The sequence below is a fragment of the Lynx canadensis genome, chromosome D2 (assembly GCF_007474595.2).
Source record: "Lynx canadensis isolate LIC74 chromosome D2, mLynCan4.pri.v2, whole genome shotgun sequence".
In the NCBI taxonomy this organism is placed as follows: domain Eukaryota; kingdom Metazoa; phylum Chordata; class Mammalia; order Carnivora; family Felidae; genus Lynx; species Lynx canadensis.
The window spans coordinates 85,520,700-85,541,301 of NC_044313.2; the positions used below are offsets into that span (position 1 = coordinate 85,520,700).

Consider the following 20,602-nt stretch of genomic DNA (forward strand, 5'->3'; position numbering starts at 1 on the left):
CCATGATGATCCCTTGTAACCACCACCCCACACCATGATGATCCCTTTTAACCAGCACCCCACCCCATGATGATACCTTTAACCGGGACCAACCCCATGATCCCCTTTAACCAGGACTTACCCCATGATGATCCCTTTTAACCAGAACCCACCCCATGATGATCCCTTTAACCAGGACCCCATCCCATGATGATCCCTTTAACCAGCACCCAACCCATGATGATCCCCCTCCTCAGCTAGTTATCCTCTCCCCAGTGCTGTATTTTTTTTTTTTTTTTAATTTTTTTTTTCAACATTTTTATTTATTTTTGGGACAGAGAGAGACAGAGCATGAACGGGGGAGGGGCAGAGAGAGAGGGAGACACAGAATCGGAAACAGGCTCCAGGCTCCGAGCCATCAGCCCAGAGCCTGACGCGGGGCTCGAACTCACGGACCGCGAGATCGTGACCTGGCTGAAGTCGGACGCTTAACCGACTGCGCCACCCAGGCGCCCCCCCAGTGCTGTATTTTTATTCTCAGCACTTTTTGCTGCTATGTTTTATTTATCAGTCTGTTCAACACCTGCACTGAAGTGTAAGCAGCAGAATAGGATAGAGGAAAAAAGAAGTCCTGAGCACACAACTACCACGTAGGGACGTAGGGAATTTAGTGCAATGGGCTCCTCGGATTAGGAAGTGATAGGAGCAAGGAAATAAAGCTGAAAAACAGGAAAAACAAAACAAACAAAAATCACATACCTGCAATGGTATTTTGCCTCAATACTTGTTGATTGGAGTTCACTTCGTATAGTTGTGCGTCATATAGAAAATACCAGGAAAGCGAATGGAGTCTAAAACCCGATACCACGTTATGCTAATACTTACAGTTTATTTTACGCAGTTACCTCCATTCTGCGGTGTTTATTTAGGCCCAAGACATTTTGGAAAAAGCTTTCTGGCATCGTAAAAAGAATGTGAGTTTGGGGAAAAGAAATGCTGACATTCTCTGTATCTGACTTCTTTAACAATTCTGAAAGTAGTCTCTCATCTGAATTATTTTTATAAATCGCTACTGGGAGAAGTGTGTGCTATTGTGTGTGACTGGCAAGTAAGCGTGTCCTGAGATGCTGCACAAAAGAGCAGAGTCGAATGTAAACTGGAGATGACGTGTACCAGATGCGCCGACGGCCACGCTGGACGAGCCCAGCCAGCGCGGTGCTTGGCAGGGAGGCCTGGCGTCCCGTCCACACCTGCCGTTGGCTTCCGGTGATGCACCAGGTTCTCAGGACAGCTGCTTGTGCAGCAGTGAGGGAGGGATTGTACGGTGGGCACATTTATCTGTGAGTGCCTCAACGTGCCTCAGTGGGCTACATCACTACTTGGCATCCAGCTCCTAGACCGTCCGTGTTTATGAGACACAAAGGGGAAAACCTGGCTAAAGTCAGTGCTTTTCTTCCTAAACGTTTTCAGGAAATGATGCTCAACATCACTCATCATCAGGGAAGTACAAATCAAAATCACGATGAGATACCACCTCACACCTATCAGAATGGCTAAAATCAACAACAGGTGTTGGTGGGGAAGTAGAGAAAGGGCAACCCTCTTCCACTGCTGGTGGGAATGCAAACTGGGGCAGCCGCTCTGGAAAACAGTGTGGAGGTGCCTCAAAAAGTTAAAAATAGAACTATCCTATGACCCAGCAATTGCACTACTGGGTATTTACCCCCAAAATATAAAAACGCTAATTCAGAGATACATGTAACCCAATGTTTATAGCAGAATTATTTACAACAGCCAAATTATGTAAACAGCCCAAGTGTCCATCGGCTGATGAATGAAGAAGCGTAACGTATACACAATGAAATATTATTCACACATAAAGAAGAATGAAACCTTGCCATTTGCAACTACGTGGATGCAACTAGAGTGCACGATGTTAAGTGAAATAAGTCCGTCAGAGAAAGATAAATACCATATGATTTCACTCATGTTTGGAATTTAAGAAACAAATGAGCAAAGGCAGGAAAAGAGAGGGGGCAAACCAAGAAACAGACTCTTAACCACAGAGCACTGATGGTCACCAGAGGGGAGGTCGGTGGGGTTTGGGTGAAACAGGGGATGGGGACTGAGGAGGGCACTTGTCTGATAGAAAAGCATAAAAACAAATAAATACAAAAGGGAAAAAAAGAACTCAATTTGCACATTCCCATTCTTCGTTTTCTTAAAGTCACACAAAGGCAAACAGAACTAAGACTTCAGGGAAACTGCAGCCATAGTAATCCACTCCTCAAAACAGGTACTTGGCACGAATTTATATTTAAGTCAACCATCAATCCATCAGGACATAATTTCTAAAGTTAGTAACATATAACCTTCCCAGTTTAACCTCCAACCACCATATGCATAGAGTCATGCTTTTTACCAAACAAGGTGCATTATTTGATGTTTAACCATTTAAACACCTTGGGATTATGTTCCTTCAGCCCACGAATTATATTTTAAATACCAAAGACAATTCTTAGGGGCACCTGGGTGGCTTAGTCGGTTGAGTGTCCAACTTCGGCTCAGGTCATGATCTCACAGTTCGTGAGTTCGAGCCCCACGTCTGGGCTGGAGCCTGGTTCGGATTCTGTGTCTCCCTCTCTCTCAGTCCTTCGGCCCCTCCCTAGCTCTCACTCACACTCTGTCTCTGTCAAAAATAAATAAAATTTAAATACATACATACATACATACATACATACCAAAGACAATTCTTAAAAATGGGGAACAGTGCTGGTAACCCATAAATACTGAAGGGTGAAAACTTAAACAGTGAAAATAACATCACTGTCTCAGCAGTTCTAGAAACACACAGCTAAATTCTCTCATTTATACTGTATTTGGTATAAAGTATATACTTTCGTGTAGTATGTGATATTTAAATACAAACAGTTGACTTGGGAAAATTTTGCTATGGTCTAACACTCAACCCATCGAACTTTGCATGACTCTATACAAATCAAAATAAACTTTTAAAATATATGAGTAATGCATGCAAATAGTCAAATGTTCAGACAATAACAAAGATATCGAGATAAAAAGGCTATGATGAAGGAAAAAAAGGTTTTGAGAAAACTTTTAACCTTGATGATAAAATCTTGGGGTGCCTGGGTGGCTCAGTCGGTCAAGTGTCCGACTTAGCTCAGGTCACGATCTCACAGTTTGTGGGTTCAAGCCCCTCATCAGGCTCTGTTTTGGCACCTTGGAGCCTGAAGCCTGTTTCGGATTCTGTGTGTCCCTCTCTCCGCCCCTCCCCCATTCACGCTCTGTCTCTGTCTCTCAAAAATAAACCAACATTAAAAAAAAAATTAAAAAAAAATCTTAATGTGAGTCACATGGGCTGGAGAGGAAATAACATCTCTTGCCCTTAAATACCACACTTCATAGGTTCTGAGGTTTTTGAGGGAAACTGTACCAAACGTCTACCTCCTCAAGTGGAGGCAGCCTTCATGAGGGAAAGGTCTCACGCGTACGTTAGAAATCTGCAAGAGAAACTGAATGGCAGTATCTTTGGGAGGAAAATCCAAATGAGGTCATTTGAGAGTGGCTGCTCCCGTTTGTCCTAAGATCCGAGATGAGAACTGAGTTTAATATAAGAACCAGAAAAAACTCTCCTTTTCCTCGCAAAAATACGTTTCCAGGAGAGGATTAGAAAACGAGTTTTACTGTCAGCAGCTCCGACAATTACTGAATCTCCAGCTTTTCAGAGGCCAGCTTCTTTTCCGTCCAGACCTCCTGGCACCCACTGCACAGGGCGTCGGGACCTCGAGCTGTAAGCTCTCCTTTATCAACTAACCAGTCATTTTCAATCTCGCTGAGCCTCAGTTTCCCTATCTTTAAATTTTTTTAATGTTTATTCATTTCTGAGACACAGAGAGAGACAGAGTGCAAGCGGGGAGAGAGGGAGACACAGAATCCAAAGTAGGCTCCAGGCTCTGAGCCCGACACGGGGCTCGAACTCACGGACGGTGAGATCGTGACCTGAGCCGAAGTCGGACACTTAACTGACTGAGCCACCCAGGTGCCCCCTAACTATCTGTAAAATAGGGTAAAGTGTCTTAAAATCTGAACTCTTGACAGATAAAATGAAAGCAGTGCATTTAGCACGGCGTTTGGTTCCCAGATAGCAGCCTGGATTAACAAATGTAAGGGAGGACATTCCTTTGTGGTTTCAAACGTTCCTGATCAGAACCAACGTGGCCAATGGCTGGCCTCACACATTACTGACGGGTCACTAATTACAGACTCAGCATGAAGGAGCAAGACAGCAAGGAGCCCAGGCCACCCGGGACGTGCGTCCTGGGCGACAGTCACTTCCACGCTCCCCCACGCGGGCAGCTCTTCTCCCGGTCTACACCACGCCCAGGTCTCTGTTCCAAAGGCTGGCTGCTCACGTCTTTTATAACAACGTGATTTCTGCAGTCAGTTTACCTGACACAACAATTTCAAATGCAAGTCACGTGTAGGCACACAAAAACGGCACCGGTAGTTGCCAACGTGAGTTGGAGAACCACTCGTGATCAGAAGCCCCATGTGAATGGTCTGTGACACATTATATCACAGAGGCGCACAACTGGCTCTGCCAAACCAGAGTGTACATGGATCGTCAGGACACGAAGAAACTAAGTCACGTTTTTCCACACAACGCGCTTGGAAAAAGTACCTTCTAGGAACTCTGCGTGGGCAGAAAGGAATCCCAGAGGGGGTAGTATTCTCATGGAGACTTAGGGCAAATTATACTAAAGTCATCATTTCTCCCCCTTTCTCACAGTTGACTGGCCAAAACTGGGCTGATAAAAATTTCCTACCTAATGTGTATGCATTCTCTTTATATTCCAATTCTCCACAAAAAAGTGGGATTTATGAATGTTTACTATGAATTTTCTGGAGACCTTACATACGGTTTTCTAGGAGAATAGAGTTTTGAACATTGTTCCTTCTTTTTGTGTTTGCTTTTTGTTCAGCTTTGAGAAATAATTGGCAAATAAAATTGTAATATATTTGAAGTGTACCGTGTGAGGATTTGATACACGTGTACGTTGTGGAAGGATTCCCGCCAAGTTGATGAACACATCCATCATCCTACATATTGACCTTTTTATGGGGGGGAGGGCGCAAAGGGGAGAACACTTATGTTCTAGTCTATTAGCAGATTTCAATCACGCAATACCGTCATGTGAACTCCAGTTATCAGTGCACATTCGATCATGAGACCTTACTCGTCTTGTAACTGACAGTCTGAGCCCTTTTGCCAACATCTCCCTATGTCTCTCCTCCCCAGCCAGGCAACCTCAATCCTAGTCTCTGTTTCTACAAGTTTGACTTTTTTAGATTTCTCATGATACCTCATGTTCTTCTTAAGATTGCTTTGGTATTCACGATCTTTTGTGGTTTCATAAGAACGCTAGGATCATTTTTTCTCTTTTCTGTGAAAAACGCTTTTGGGATTGTGATAAAGACTGAAAGCAATTTGTAGACTGGTTGGGCAGCATGGATATCTTACGATATTTATTCTTCCATTTATCCCAATCCATGAACATCTGTATCTGAAGCTAAAATGTACGGAACCAAGGTGTGGTGGTTAGGAGTGACCTATCTCATTATCATTCCCAGGATCCAGCGCACAATCTATACTTCTCGCCGCTATTAAATCAGTCTATGTAAACAGGTTCTGTCTTGGAGGAAGGCTGGGTGGGGGACATTCTTCGTAGCAGAGACTTGAATTTCGACAAATAGAAAGCTATGACAACCAATGGTTATTTGAGTTTCTCCTGCCAGCAGACCGGCAGGTGGCCAAGAGATAAAATACTCTACTACCGGAAGCCACTAACCCTTCGGTCGGGAGGTGGGATTGTGACAAGCAAGGACAAAGGTGGGTGTATCCGGAGCTCAGGAGATTCACTGGGGTCCCTCCTGGGCCATCCAGCCTCTGCGAAGACCTTCAGCGGGCAACTGTAGGAATCACGGTCTGGGAGCACAGAACCCAGATGTCCGTACACATGAATATCTTGATCACTTTGCGGAGCGGGCAACCTAGATCGTCACGTGTGTTGATGCTGGCTGCGGCAAATCTGGAATCTGTGGTACAAAAGGGAAAACCTGAGTGCAATACGAGAACTCCGTGTTATTTCTTAACAGTGCGTGTGATTTTACAATTATTATTTAAAAACAAAGAGTTTTTGTAGGTGTGCCGCACAATCCTGAGTGGCCGTGACCTTGCTAAAGCAAGGATGAGCCCTGAGGAGCGGAACGTGAGACCAAGGCGGACATGGGGTGCCGAGAGGGGGCCGCAGAAGCCACCGGTGCCCTGCTCGCTCTGCTCTAGCGCTGCCTTGTCTCGTACGGGACTCTGGCAGCCGAACACGCTGTGCAAGCGGAGAAAGGACCAGCAGGCTCATCCTCTGAGCAACCCGAACGCGGGACGACCGGCAAATGCATACCCAGCCTGGCTTTCCTGCCGCCTGGCACACCGTACACGTTTTACACGCTGGCCCAGAGATGCGAGCGGCGGTGCCCGGATGACCTGCAGCGGCAGTGCAGGAAGGGCCTCCCTCCTTTCCCTCTCCCGTGCTTTCCACACTCAAGGCCAAAGCTCCCGAGAGCCGCCTCCCGAATTACGTGTGCTCAGACCCTTATGGCGGGTGGTCTGCTTGAGCCAAAGACAATTTATGCTATGACTGTATCTGAGGGGACTTACTTTTGCCTCCAGCACTTGAAGGAATACCTGGAATAGGAGACAAACATGTTTGACCACACGGCATGTTGGGAAACAAAGTTAAGAGCACAGCACTATCGCTCTATTCCTGTTTCCAAGTAGGCGTGCGGCACTTGTAAGTGTGCTCGCCCCCTTATTACGTCCCCCCGTTTTGCTGACACTCTTGGCCGCTCTGAAGGCTGGAAGTGGCCCGAGCCGTCTGGTGTGTCCCCCAGCCTTCATGCTCATCCCCTAATTCTTCCATGATCAAGAAGGTGATCTCTCTTGGCTCTTCTGAGGACCCACAGGCGCACGGGAATTACCTCCCCTGGGGCACATTCTGTCCTGGAAACATGATCCCAAGTCTCTCCGTGTGTGACAAAGGGAATAGATCGGGATTTTATTTTTTTTAACGTTTATTTATTTTTGGGAGACAGAGACAGCGTGTGAGCAGGGGAGGGGCAGAGAGAGGGGGAGACACAATCTGAAGCGGGCTCCAGGCTCTGAGCTGCCAGCACAGAGCCCGACGCGGGGCTCGAACCCACAAAGTGTGATATCATGACCTGAGCCGAAGTCGGATGCCCAAGCGACTGCACCACCTAGACGCCCCTCCAGTCGGGATTATTTTTGTTAGGATCATCTTATTTCCTCCTCTTGCATCCTTTCTGTCCAGGCCAGAAAGTTCTTTATTGTGCAAAATCATTGCTTCCTGACATTCTTATCCCGTTCAGTTCTGCAACCTTAACTGTCTACATCCACCACTGTGAATTGATCTTATTTCTAACAGTATTTCATTGAAACCACAGAACGTTAGAGTTGGAGAGCCCTTTGGTTCCCCCGGCATATAGATGAGGACAGCGCGGTTCTGACGGCCTAGTTCACAGATGAAGACGGTCGCTCACATAACCTCAGGGAATCACTAAGGAGGACAGTAAGTTCATGACAGAGCTAAGACCTGAACAAATCAGAGTTTGACTGTGTTCCAGAGACGAGGCAGACAGAACATGAAAACACTGACATGGCATGCATATGCAAACATGCAGTCGTTTTTTCACTCTTAACCAAGCCAGAGGACAGCTGTTAATTCATCAGCGTAACACTTCTAATTGCATTGGTTGTAAGACTCACATGATTGTGAAGATATTAAAATGTAAAAGCGGGCATGTTAGAATTCCGTGATGATTGACATTTATAGAATGTCATGTCCAAGTGGCACACGTATGTTACCAAATCCTCAAGACTTTTGTCGGTCTGCTCTATTACAAAATTAATTCCTCCTCTATACCAGTAACCCAACACTGAACTACTTGGAAATTATTTCTTCACTCTTTTAAAATTAAGAGTCCAGGGGTGCCTGGGTGGCTCAGATGGTTAAGCGGCCGACTTCGGCTCAGGTCATGATCTCGCGGTCCGTGAGTTCGAGCCCCGCATCGGGCTCTGGGCTGACAGCTCAGAGCCTGGAGCCTGTTTCAGATTCTGTGTCTCCCTCTCTCTGACCCTCCCCCGTTCATGCTCTGTCTCTCTCTGTCTCAAAAATAAATAAACGTTAAAAAAAAAAAATCTTTAAAAAAATAAAAATAAAATAAAATTAAGAGTCCGAAGGAGTCTTACCTGCCATGTCACTACAGAAAATAAATAAATAAATAAATAAATAAATAAATAAATAAATGCCACTGGTTCACACATTTTATTTTGCATTAACATTATCTGGAGTATTTATTAAACAAAGATTCACGTGGGGCACCTGGGGGGCTCAGTCGGTGAAGCAAACGACTCTTTGATTTTGGCTCAGGTCATGATCTCATGGTTCATGAGTTCGAGCTCTGCGTCGGGCTCTGTGCTGGCAGTGCGAGGCCTGCATGGGAATTTTTCTCTCTCTCCCTCTCTCTCTGCCCGTCCCCTGCTCATCCTCACTCTCTCTCTCAATAAATAAAATTAACATTTAGAAAAATCCCGCAGACTAACGGCCTTCACTCAGTAATTGGGGGCGGGAACTCAGAATATTCTAAGAAGTTCCCTGCGGATGCTGCTGGTCTTCAGAGGATGCTTTAATTGGCATTTGCTTAACTGTCCTTTTTTACATTTTGTGTACATTAGTCTTTTAAGAGTTAAAAAGTCATCTTGCACGAGCGAGTTATCTAATTTGCGTGTTCTACAGTTTACATAGAGTTCGAGGGCGTATCAGTCTGTGTGCTCTCTGGTCACAGACACTAATAGGTGCCGTGATACGGGCACGGGGTTCACAGTGTGAGCGGTCGCCTGAGGAGAAAGGGGTGCAAACTGGTAAAAAGGGCCACCAAACTTGAGCCTCCAAAGTGCAGAGCAGGGCCCCAGAGGGAGTCGCCTTGAAGCTGTAACAGCAGAAAAACGAACAAGGAACAAGGTGCCGCTGTGCTTCTGCCACGTTTCTGCAACTGGCGGCTCTTCTGTTCGTGCCCCATGATCTCCTGAGCAGGTGCAATGTGCCCACCGTCTTGCACGTGCAACAGGCCCCTTTATCCCTTGTTTCCCACCCACCACCCGCAAAGGGGATCACATAGTAGAAAGCACACTCTTCTCTGTAGTCACTGGCGTTAGGGTGTGAAAGGGAAAACTGTCACCAGAGCTACAGGACCCAGAGAACAAAGGACTCCCTCTTCACAAGTACAGTAGCACATTCTTTAGGCCTTCTAGCCTCCTCCTCCCCCCTACACATCCCTTCCAAGACCACTGCAAAGGACGCAGCGCTTCTGACATTAGATAATCTCATTATTTAAGAAACAGTGAGGGTAGAACACCACAGAGAATAGGTTGGAATAATTTGGTCAGGTCTCCAAAGCTAACATGTAATGCGGCCTTTTCTACTTATCATAACATCCTAGGCAGCTGCCAAATGATCTCATGTTTATTAAGTTACTCGTAACTAGCGCATGAATAAGAGACTCAAAGACAGATCCAAAAGCGTAACAGCTTTGGAGTTAGGAATAGGATAGGAAGAAAGAAAAGGACGGAAGGAGGGAGGAGAGGAGGGGTGGAGGAGGGAAGGAGAGAAGGAACCAAACACGCAGACTGAGTCCTAGTTGGGCCACACGTTCTAGGCAAGCTCTTGAGAAATTACTCGAAGGTTCACAGCTCCATTCTCTGCTTTTTAAAAACACCTGGTTTTCGAGTTTGTTGTAAACCTTAAATAAGATCAATATGGATCCCATCTGGCGGCATTCTAACAAGATCAACTGTTTCGAGTTTGATGAGAGCTTACAAATATTAATATAGCAAGATACTTGGTGTATATTAAAATTTTACAGCTGAAGCCTAATTATTTGTTTGGTGCCTGACCGCTCCAGGATCTTCATCACTTGTCCTGTCCTCTAATAGCAGTGTCTCTGGTACACGTCATAGATCATTTTAAAATTCCTTCTCAAATTGCCGCATCTTATCAAGTATATTTAGTCTACGTAAATTTTTTATTAGCAATTATCTGGACTAATTTCTATCTTATTTTATACATTCCTTTACTATGTATTTATTTTTCTTTTCAGGCTTCTATTGGATTGGATGTTTTTTCCCAGAGACAAAGAACTTTATTACTCACAGCACACTGAGTAGCAAAAGCATCCCTCTCCTCGGGGCCCAGTCCCACGGGGCCAACGTGGAGGGCCCTAGTGTGAGCTACACATACAGTGGGTTTGTCACATCGGAGGAGCACAGGCCATGGGGGGCCATGGGGGCCATCTTTTACAGAAGACAGCGAACAAACCCACTTTCTCCTAGAGAGGTCACTTCCTTCCTCAAGGTGGCTGGCTGCACATACAACCCTGAGAAATCGCCCAGGCAGGGTGGTCGGACTGTGCATTCTTGCCATGCCCGGCAGTGATGCTCAGGCAAGGGCTGTTTGCCTGCCCCAATATCTGACCCTGCACATTCCTGGCGGAACTTGAGTATTTCTTCACATGAGTATACAGCTCCATCTGTCATCCTGATCAATCTGACCAACAGAGACTCGGGCTAAAGATATTTAATTTGTCCTGCACGGAGTATAATTATAGCTATTATCAACAGAACTTCCAGCAGCAAGATGAGGCCAACCCATGCACCGGCTTCAACCAGGCTGCCCAGTCACTTGTGAGTCTCAGGGGGACAAGCAGGTCTTATTCAGACATCCAGGGTATAGTCCAAGGCAGCATTCAGGGATCAGAACAAGACTGTGGATATTTGGAGGGCAGGTCCTGACTGCTCACCCTGACTTCCTGCCAGCTGGGGGCAAGCTACTCTGGGCGCACGCGCACGGCTGTTGGCCCCGGGGCCTGGGCTTCAGCAAAAGCTAAAGTTGCTGAGCTCAGAGATGAAACTGACTGAAATGAATCGCAAGGCGTCATCTAAGCCATCCCCTGCAAGTTGTAAGGTTGCAAGTCTCCCAAGTTCCAAAATAGGTGCAGGAGGCAGGTTCCATCAGGGCAACGTGTTGCCCTGGTGGGCAGACTGATTCCTGGTGCCTCCTTCTCTGCCTGCTTCCCAGGGTCCTTTCCCTCAAGTGTCTGTATCAGCTACGTCTCACGGGGGAGCCAGGACGAAGCCAGAAGGACACCCATGGGGGCTCAGAAGGATGGGGCCAAAAGCACACCCCACTGGGGCCGAAAGGACAGAGGCAGAAGGACACCCCACAGGGGTGGCAGGACGGCACCGGAAGGATACCCCACGGGGGCCGGAAGAACGGAGGCAGAAAGATACCCCACGGGGGCCGGAAGGTCAGAGGCGGAAGGAAACCCCTGGTGGGCGGCAGGATGGCGGCGGAAGGACACCCCACGAGGGCCGGAAGGATACCAGCAGGAGGACACGACCACACTTTCTCACACTTGGGTCTCTTGTATTTTGCCTGAATCCAACTAATGCAAATAATAGAACCGAGTATCTTGACCAAATACGATGGTTTCTAATTCACATCAGTGAACTTCACTTTCATTAGTTCATTAACTTTCACCTAGTTTTGAACTGTTTTATCCACACTGTGATGGATTCAGCATTTATACTTCAGCATTTATACTTCAGTTCTCTTTTCTCTATCGTTGCTGACATTAATGAGCAGAAGTGACATAACCAACGGTGCCACATGCGTGAAAACATGAGCTAAAGAACTATCTGAAAATAACAGAAGATAGTGGCATTTCACGTTTTAATAGGATAAGGAAATAAATGGCAACACCTATTATACATTTATAAGGTGTAACAACCTTCAATTATGTGTAAATTATAAGCAAACAGAACAGCGTATTGATCAAAAGAAATATTTGTGGCTACTATTCATGAACATTACATTTTAACATGGAAAGTAAACTATTTATAGAATTTTGTTTCCTTTTAGAAGCCTCTTCAAGTATATTCTGTGTTCTATTTTCCATGCTATGATTTCCGAAAATAACGAAGAATCTCCTTTGTGTACACAGATTTTCTTCACGGCAGTGTTAAACACACAGGCCTCAAGTCCTAAAGTAACCAATAATAATTTTTTTTCGGCAGTAAGCAATATTAAAGCAAACTTATTTTCTCTGGGAATTGAAGGGCCGGTTTGTGAGTTTTCTGGATGGTTCTTGCATTTGAATACCATTGAGTTCCTTCCACCTTTATGAGCCTAGTTTATTTTTCTAGTGACCCTGAAGTTGTTTGTGGTGAGTGAGTTAAGGAATTCCCTGAGCTTGCACCAATCAGTTAACAAGGCCCAGGACAAAAGCGCCCGAGAATAGATGAACAGGGCAAAAGTGCCTCAGCATAGTATAAAAGCAGAAAGCTGCTTCCACAGGACTAAAGCCTCCAGAGTAGGTAAACAGGTAAAACAGGGCATACCACCACAGCACGGAGAAACTTCCAGGAGCTAATTAGTGAAAGAAAGGAGCCTTGTTGACCCTGCAGTAGCACGCACCATCTGTCTCAGCCCCTAGACCAGGTAAGATGAACAGATACGCGCCTGGTGCCTGCTGTAAACAGCCATGTGCCCCGCGCCAGGGTTCTGTTTTGTACTGACCCAAACCCCTAACACCGCATATCTTCGTAACCCCCTTTCCCTCACACTAGAGTTAAGGTTCACGGTTTCACTGTCTCTTTGTGCATGTCCATCATGCTTGTAAACCTTCTGATCCTAATAAAGACGCTTCCTCCTGGCTCTTGTTTCCTCCTAGACATTAGCCTCCCTCACACTTAATTCTGCACCCGATCTCTTGCTGGACAACAGATTACTCCAGCCTCAAAGTCTGCAACGGTTGTTCACTGTTTTTTTTTTTTTTCCTTCCATATTTTCTTAGATTACATTCCTTCCATATTTGCTTATATTACGGCTTTTTCTGTCATATTCTTATAACCTTATTTATCAAAGAATTTGAGCCATATTCTCCTAGGCCAGAATCAAAGGATAGTTGAGGTACATCATATAGCATTATTCTCCAAAGACGCTCCCTGCCAACAATGAGCCTTTCCTCCAGGAAAATGTCCAGAGATGGGTCTATTTTACCCTCAGGGAAAAGTTCACAGACAACCTGTAACACTCTGTGAAAGGCTGGGGCAGGTGCATATTGATTTAAGAATCATTTTCTAATAGTAAATAAATAAAAAATAAAAATCTTTTCTTTTTTTCTAAAAAAAAAAAAAAAAGAATCAGATTCTGTTTCCTTAGGTCCCAGTGACTTATTCCAGTGCCCTCTTCGCTATTTTCATAAGGGCTGCCTGTTGACCTAATCCAAAGTGCTCCAGGTAGCTGTGTCCTGAGTAGGTACACAGAAAACTCTTCTCATGCTCACTTATACTGTATCAAATTTTAAATTACTATCTACATTATAAAACCATAGAGTTAGATAAAACAGAGCCTTTAAAAAACATTTACTTTAACATTCTCGTTTTACAGATAAGATGACTGAGTCTCCAAAACACTAGTGTTGTTATTCACCAGGTTTGGAACACGAATCCATGTTTCTCGAAAGCAGAGTCACCACCCCCTGCACTAAGACATGTGCCTTCAGGGTGAAATACAGTCTTCAATCACAGCAAGGGAACTGATACGTCCTAGTCATCAATTTCAGTGGTGTAACCATATGTACGCCACGTGCAAAAGTGAGAGGGAACAGCTGGCTGGAAAAGAAGGAAGCTCTTACTGCATGAACAGTAAGTGCTGCTGCCGATGATTTCCAGGACGGAACACAATGTAAACAGAGTGCAACAGACAGAGGTATAAGCCAGATGGGGGACTGAGATGTTCCAGGCCCTACTTCCCTCCCTTAAACATTAAAATATACACACACACACACACACTCTACCAAGACTGAATCGTTAAGAGATAAATCTGAATACATCTCTAATTAACAGGTTGATTGAATCAGTAATCAAAACCTCCCAACAAAGAAAAGCCCAGCCCAGTGTCTCCAATGAATTCTGCCAAACATTTAAAAAGGAATTAAGCCAATCCTTTTCAAATTCTTCCAAAACACTGAAGAGGAGGAAACACTTGTGCTAGAGATTGTTTGTGTCCTCCTAGAATTCATATGTTGAAATCTTAACATCCAAAGTGATGATATTAAAAGTTGGGGTCTTTGAAAGGCGATTAAGTCATGATGATGGAGACCTCAGGAATGGGATTCTCGCCCTTATACAAGAGAACCCACAGAGCTCCCTCATCCTTCTATCATGTAAGGACCTAATGAGGTCAGGGGTATGAACGAGAAAGAGGGTCCTTGCCAGACACTGAATCTTCCGGCACCTTGATCTTGGATTCTTCAGTCTCAACAACTGTGAAAAATAAATTTCTGTTGCTTATAAGCCACCAGTTTATAAGCAGCCTGAACTAAGACAACTTCCTAACTCATTCTATGCAGCTAGCATTACTCTGATATCAAAGTGAGACAAAGAAAACCAGTAACAACAAACCTACAGACAATTATTTCTCAAGAACGTTGATGCAAGAATCTTCAACAAAATACCATCAAACCAAAATTCAAATTATATATTAAGAGAACTATTCACAAAACCAAGTAGGATTTACTCCTGGAATGCAAAAATGGTTTAACATATGAAAATCAAACAATGACATAAACCACATTAACAGAATGGAATAAAAAAAATGGTTATCTCAATTGATTTAAAAAAAAAAAAAGCTCGACAAAATAAAACACTCCTTCATGATAAAAGCACTCAACAAACTAGAAGAAAACCCTCTAACAAAATAAAGGCCATATATGAAAAATGCATGGTAACCACCAAATTCAAAAGTAAAAATCTGCAAGTTTTTCCTCTAAGATCAGGAACAAGGCAAGGATCCCCTCTTTCTGCTTTTATTCAACATAGTAATGGAAGTCCTAGCCAGAGCAACTAGACAGAAAAAGAAATAAGAGGCATCCAAATAAAAGAGGAAGAAATAAAATTATTTTTGTTCACAGATGACATGATCTTACAGGCAGAAAACCCTAAATATTCCACACCAAAAAAAAAAAAAAAAAGAATAAACAAATTCAGTAATGTTACCAAAAAAATAATAAATCCTCACATGTATGGTAAATATTAGACAATGGTATCATGACCATTCAATGGGAAAAGGGCCCTTTTCAACAAATGGTGTTGGAAAACCGGATACTTGTGTGCAGAAGAATGAAGTTAGATTCTTACTTATACCATATACAAACTGACTCAAAGTGGATCAAAGGCTCAAATCTAAGAACTAATTAAACTCTGAAACTTTTAGAAGAAAACACAGAGGGAAAGCTTCACTACATTTGATTTGGTACTGTTTTCTTGGATAGGACACCAAAATCAAGGCAACAACAAAAAATTAGGTAAGTTGGATTTTATCAAAATTAAAAACACTTAATATTAAAATATTTTTTAAAAAGGTGCATCAGGGCACCTGGGTGGCTCAGTCAGTGAAGCATCTGACTTTTGATTTCAGCGCAGATCATGATCTCATGGTTCATGAGATCGAGCCCCTCATCAGGCTCTGTGCTGTCAGCACAGATTCTCTCTCTCGCTCCCTTTCTCTCTGCTCCTACCCTGCTCTCTCTCTTAAAATAAATATACATTAAAGAAAAAATATATTTGTGCATCAATGGCTATAACAGAGCAAAAAGGTGACTCATGGGATGGGAGAACATATCTGCATATCATATATCCAGTAAGAGATTAATATAGAAAATACAGAGCTCCTACAATTCAGCAGCAAAAAATCAAATGACCTGATTAAAAAAGTCACAGGACTGGGGCGCCTGGGTGGCGCAGTCGGTTAAGCGTCCGACTTCAGCCAGGTCACGATCTCGCGGTCCGTGAGTTCGAGCCCCGCGTCGGGCTCTGGGCTAATGGCTCAGAGCCTGGAGCCTGTTTCCGATTCTGTGTCTCCCTCTCTCTCTGCCCCTCCCCTGTTCATGCTCTGTCTCTCTCTGTCCCAAAAATATATAAATGTTGAAAAAAAAAAAAATTTAAAAAAAAAAAAAAGTCACAGGACTGAACAGACATTTCACCTAAAAAAATGACCAACTAGTTAGTATATGAAAAGATGCTCGACACTGGTCACTGGGAATTGATGGGGAAACGCACATCAAAACCATGAGATACTACTTCATACCCATTAGTGTGGCTATTATCAAAAACAACAAAAAAAGCTAGAAAGTAACAAGTTTTGGTGAAGATGTAGAATAACTGGAACCTCTGTGCATAGCTGGTGGAAACGTCAGATGGTGCACCCACTGTGGAAAACAGTATGGTAGTTTCTCCAAAAATTGAGCCTAGGATTACCTTATTATCCAGCAATTCCACTTCCGGAATTTCAGAAGAAGTGAACACAGGGACTCCTATGGATATTTGTACATACACATTCATAGCAACGCTGTTCAAAAGAGCCTAAACGTGAAGCAACCTAAGTGCCCATTGATGAATGAACAAACACACAAAATGTGATATATACATACAGGAGGAGAATGTTATTCAGACTCAATGAAGAAAAAATTGACATTGAAAATACCGTGCTAGGGGCGCCTAGGTGGCGCAGCCGGTTAAGCGTCCGACTTCAGCCAGGTCACGATCTCGCGGTCCGTGAGTTCGAGCCCCGCATCAGGCTCTGGGCTGATGGCTCGGAGCCCGGAGCCTGTTTCCGATTCTGTGTCTCCCTCTCTCTCTGCCCCTCCCCCGTTCATGCTCTGTCTCTCTCTGTCCCAAAAATAAATAAACGTTGAAAAAAAAAAAAAATAAAAAAAAAAAAAAAAAAAGAAAATACCGTGCTAAAAGTAAGCCAGCCACAGAGGAACAAGTGTTGTAGGATTCTACTTATATTCAGTCTCATAATAACTCTAAATATATTAAGTCTCATAATAAGTCTCATAAATTCATAGAGACACAAAGCAGATGGTGGTTGTTAGGGGCTGGCTTACTGTTACTGGGTAAGGAGTTTAGGTCTGGGAACATGAAAAAGTTCTGGAGGCAGACAGTGGTGACGGCTGTACAACAGTGTGACTGCACTAAATGCCACTTAATTGTACACTTGTAGTTAGAATGGCAAATTTTGTCATGTATGCTTTTCCACCATAAAAAAGTTCCAACATCTGAGACGCCTAGGTGGGTCAGTCGGTTAAGCATCCAACTCTTGATCTCAGCTCAGGACATGAAGTCACTGTTCACGAGTTCAAGCCCCGCGTCAGGCTCTGCACTGACAACGTGGAGCCTGCTTGGGATTCTCTCTCTGCCCCTCCTTGACTGTCTCTCTCTCTCAAAATAAACATTTTTTAAAAAATTGCAAGATCTATATATTTCAAAATGTTACATTGTAGTACGAATGAGCCTCTCTCCTTCATTTGGAGATTTCCTAAAAGGCTGCATCTGCCCCAATTCGTGTGCAATTTTAAATATATCTTGACCCGTGCCTGGCTTGAACTGAGTCTGAGCCCCTGAGAAATAAGGCTCACAAGTTGTACGAAGAATAAGGAAAGAAACAACTCTCGGGTACCTGTAATGCGAAGGGCAGTGTATTCTGTAGTAAGAATACACAAACAAGGAAGAGAGAGTGTCAGCGATAATTTCCCTAAAACATGGGGAGTGCCAGGTGGAACCGGGCTCGGGGTGTGGAAGGTCACAGGAGCAATCTTGGGGCTCTGCTCTGAGATGCGCCAAAGATTGCTGAGGTAAGAACAGCTTTTCAAAAGGTTTGTCAAAGCGTCACAAATATATTACATATTTTTAAGATAACAATCATAAAGTTGTGATAGTTTCACTGTCTATAAAACAACTTCTAACTGCTGATAAATGTGTACTCCACTGAAGTGTTATGAAAAGATCAGCGGAAACACCGGAGAGGAGAGAGTACCAATTAGGAACAGACACGATCAAAACATTTCATATTTAAAGTTTTCTTGCATTTCCACTGCTAACAGGTTGCCATGGCAACTCAGTCATCTGGCGATCCTCCGAGATTAGATTAAAACACCATACTGTTCAAAGTCAACATTTTCACTTTTACTAATTATACTTTTAACAAAAAGATGACAATTATTTGAGATTCATTAATTTTTTTAAAAGATGCTGTTGCTCATAGGGAAAGTCTTGGAGACCACTGAGGTCAGGAAGAGTCTGTGACAAACGGCCGCCCCCGAACCCTCACCACCACCACCCCCCAACAGCTCTCAGCAACCCCCCCCCCCCCATGCGGGCTGCAGGGGGAGTCGGTGTGGGTTGGCTGAGGCCTGGGGAGCGCAGAGGGGGCGGGGACTTCATCACAAAGGAAATATCAAACAGAACAGGACCAGGACCGCACGTGAGACACGTGACTTCCGGAAATCAGAGCAAGGAGGAAGGAGCTCTTAGCTTTCAGAAGTCTTCCCCGGAGCCCCCGAGTCCAGGCCCAGCACGTGGGCCTGGGGACCGTCGGAGGGAACTCGCGGGGCAGAGGGTCACAAGCCCCCCGGGAGGCTGTACCTGTGTCACCGCGGGGGAGACGCAGCGACTGAGCTAGCCCGGGACCGAGGCGCCTGTCACTGGTGCGTCACTCGGACGTGTCGCCGGGGCCCCAGGTGACAGGTGAGCACATCACACACCTGGTTGCAGGGCAGGGCCCGGCCGGGAGGGGTGGGGTGCAGCCGTCCCTCCGCTTGGTTCCCCTGGGACGCGGGGACGTCGGAGGACCCACGCGCTCCCAGCTGCTCCCGAAGGGACAGGGCTGAAGGTCCCGGGGGGGGTCACCTGCCTCCCCAGGTGAGGAGCCACAGCGGCGTCCGAGCCCAGCGTTCCAGTGCCGCCCGCAGGCTTGTCTCCCAAGAGGAAGATGCGTGGAGTGACAAGGGACAAGTGGCCGTTTCCGGGCACACGATCCTGTCACCGCAGACACCTGCCCGGGCACCAGGAGCGGATGCCGACGGCGGGGCCAGCAGGATCACGTGCCTGCCACCTGCCACAGCTCTGTCCTCGCTCGGCGCGGGAGCACGGTGGGGGCCTGGGCAGGGCCACCGGCAGGCCTGGACTCCCGTCTCAGCCGGGCTGCACCCGTGGGGCCTCACTCAGCGCAGACGAGCTTCGGGTCCGGGGACATCTCATCACGTTCTACTTCTGCTTACGACAAACTCCGGCAAGTCAGCTCTTCGGAGACGGAAACGTGCACTCCCCGATCAGGAGGTGTGCCCGTCCTGCACAACTCCGCAGGTGCGTGTGGCACACACTGCGCTCGCACAAGCCCGCCGTCACACCTCCTCCAGCACAAGTTCCACTGCCTCAGGACCACCCCCTCGGCCTCAGGCTGCGTCTCCTGCCACCACCGCGTCCTGTCATCCCACCAGGCCCCAGCCGTCCCGGAGACCAGCCCCTCCCTTCCCTCCCGGCTCCCCAGTCCTTCTCAAAACGGGTCTGTCCATGGCTTCCGGGTCTCCAGCCCAGCAAGCCGGTAGCACCGAGTGTGCCAAGATCGTCACGGGAATCATGCAGAGTTTCTCACGAAACAGCCCCTAAATCCACTGCGTCATAATCACGGGAGGGGGTTGGCAAATTTGCAAAATCTGAACAGGGGATTGGGAACCAGAATCTTCAGAGACAGCTGAAATCAACATTTAAAAAAACACGTCTGGGCCACTCGGGTGGCTCAGTCGCTTGGGCGTCTGACTTCGGCTCAGGTCGTATCTCACAGCTCATGAGTTGGAGCCCCTCCACGGGCTCTGTGCCGACAGCTCGGAGCTTGGAGCCTGCCTCGGATTCTGTGTCTCCCTCTCTCTCCGCCCCTTGCCCGTTCCTGTTCTGTCTCTCTCTCTCTCTCAAAATGAATAAACGTTAAAACAAAACAAAACAAACAACAACAAAAACCTCAACATGAGTCTACTGCACATCACACTTTAAGGTTAGCTATCTGTCTCCCCAGAAAATACATCTGGGTCACTGCAGGGAGTCACTGTATGTGCCAGTGACCCGTGGAAAGAAACCGAGCTCGATGGCCCCGAATATCCCGGCTGCTGCTATAGTCGGTTTGTTTCTGTAGGTGAAACCACAGATCCTCAGTTATTTATACTATAATCGGTAACAATGCGATGTAACTAGTTAATGCCTAAAACCATTAAATGTCTATTACCTATGAACTGACTAATAATCCTGATTTAAAACTGTACACGACAGGGGCACCTGGGTGGCTCGGTCGTTAAGCGTCCGACTTCGGCTCAGGTCATGATCTCGCAGTTTGTGGGTTCGAGCCCCGCGTGGGGCTCTGTGCTGACAGCTAGCTCAGAGCCTGGAGCCTGTCTTCAGCTTCTGTGTCTCCTTTTCTCTCTCTGTCCCTCCCGTGCTTTCTCTCAAAAATAAATAAAACATAAAAAAAATTAAAATTTATGCTGACGAAACTCTATTTTCACTAAGATAATCTAAAAGATGACAAAAATCAGTATGAAAATAAATGAATAATAGTTTAAACATCTATTTGCTTTT

At 45.5% G+C, this 20,602-nt stretch overlaps 1 protein-coding gene across 1 annotated transcript in view; it reads right to left on the bottom strand.

Annotated features, from left to right (window-relative positions):
- Nucleotides 1-5,611: 5,611 nt before the first annotated feature.
- The window catches only part of ZWINT (ZW10 interacting kinetochore protein), a 33,940-nt gene continuing 18,949 nt past the window's right edge, over nt 5,612-20,602 (bottom strand). Inside the window, exon 8 of the mRNA XM_030335122.1 lies at nt 5,612-6,096. Coding sequence (XP_030190982.1) covers nt 6,052-6,096 — 45 coding nt within the window. The 3' untranslated portion in view covers nt 5,612-6,051. The remainder of the gene's footprint in view (nt 6,097-20,602) is intronic.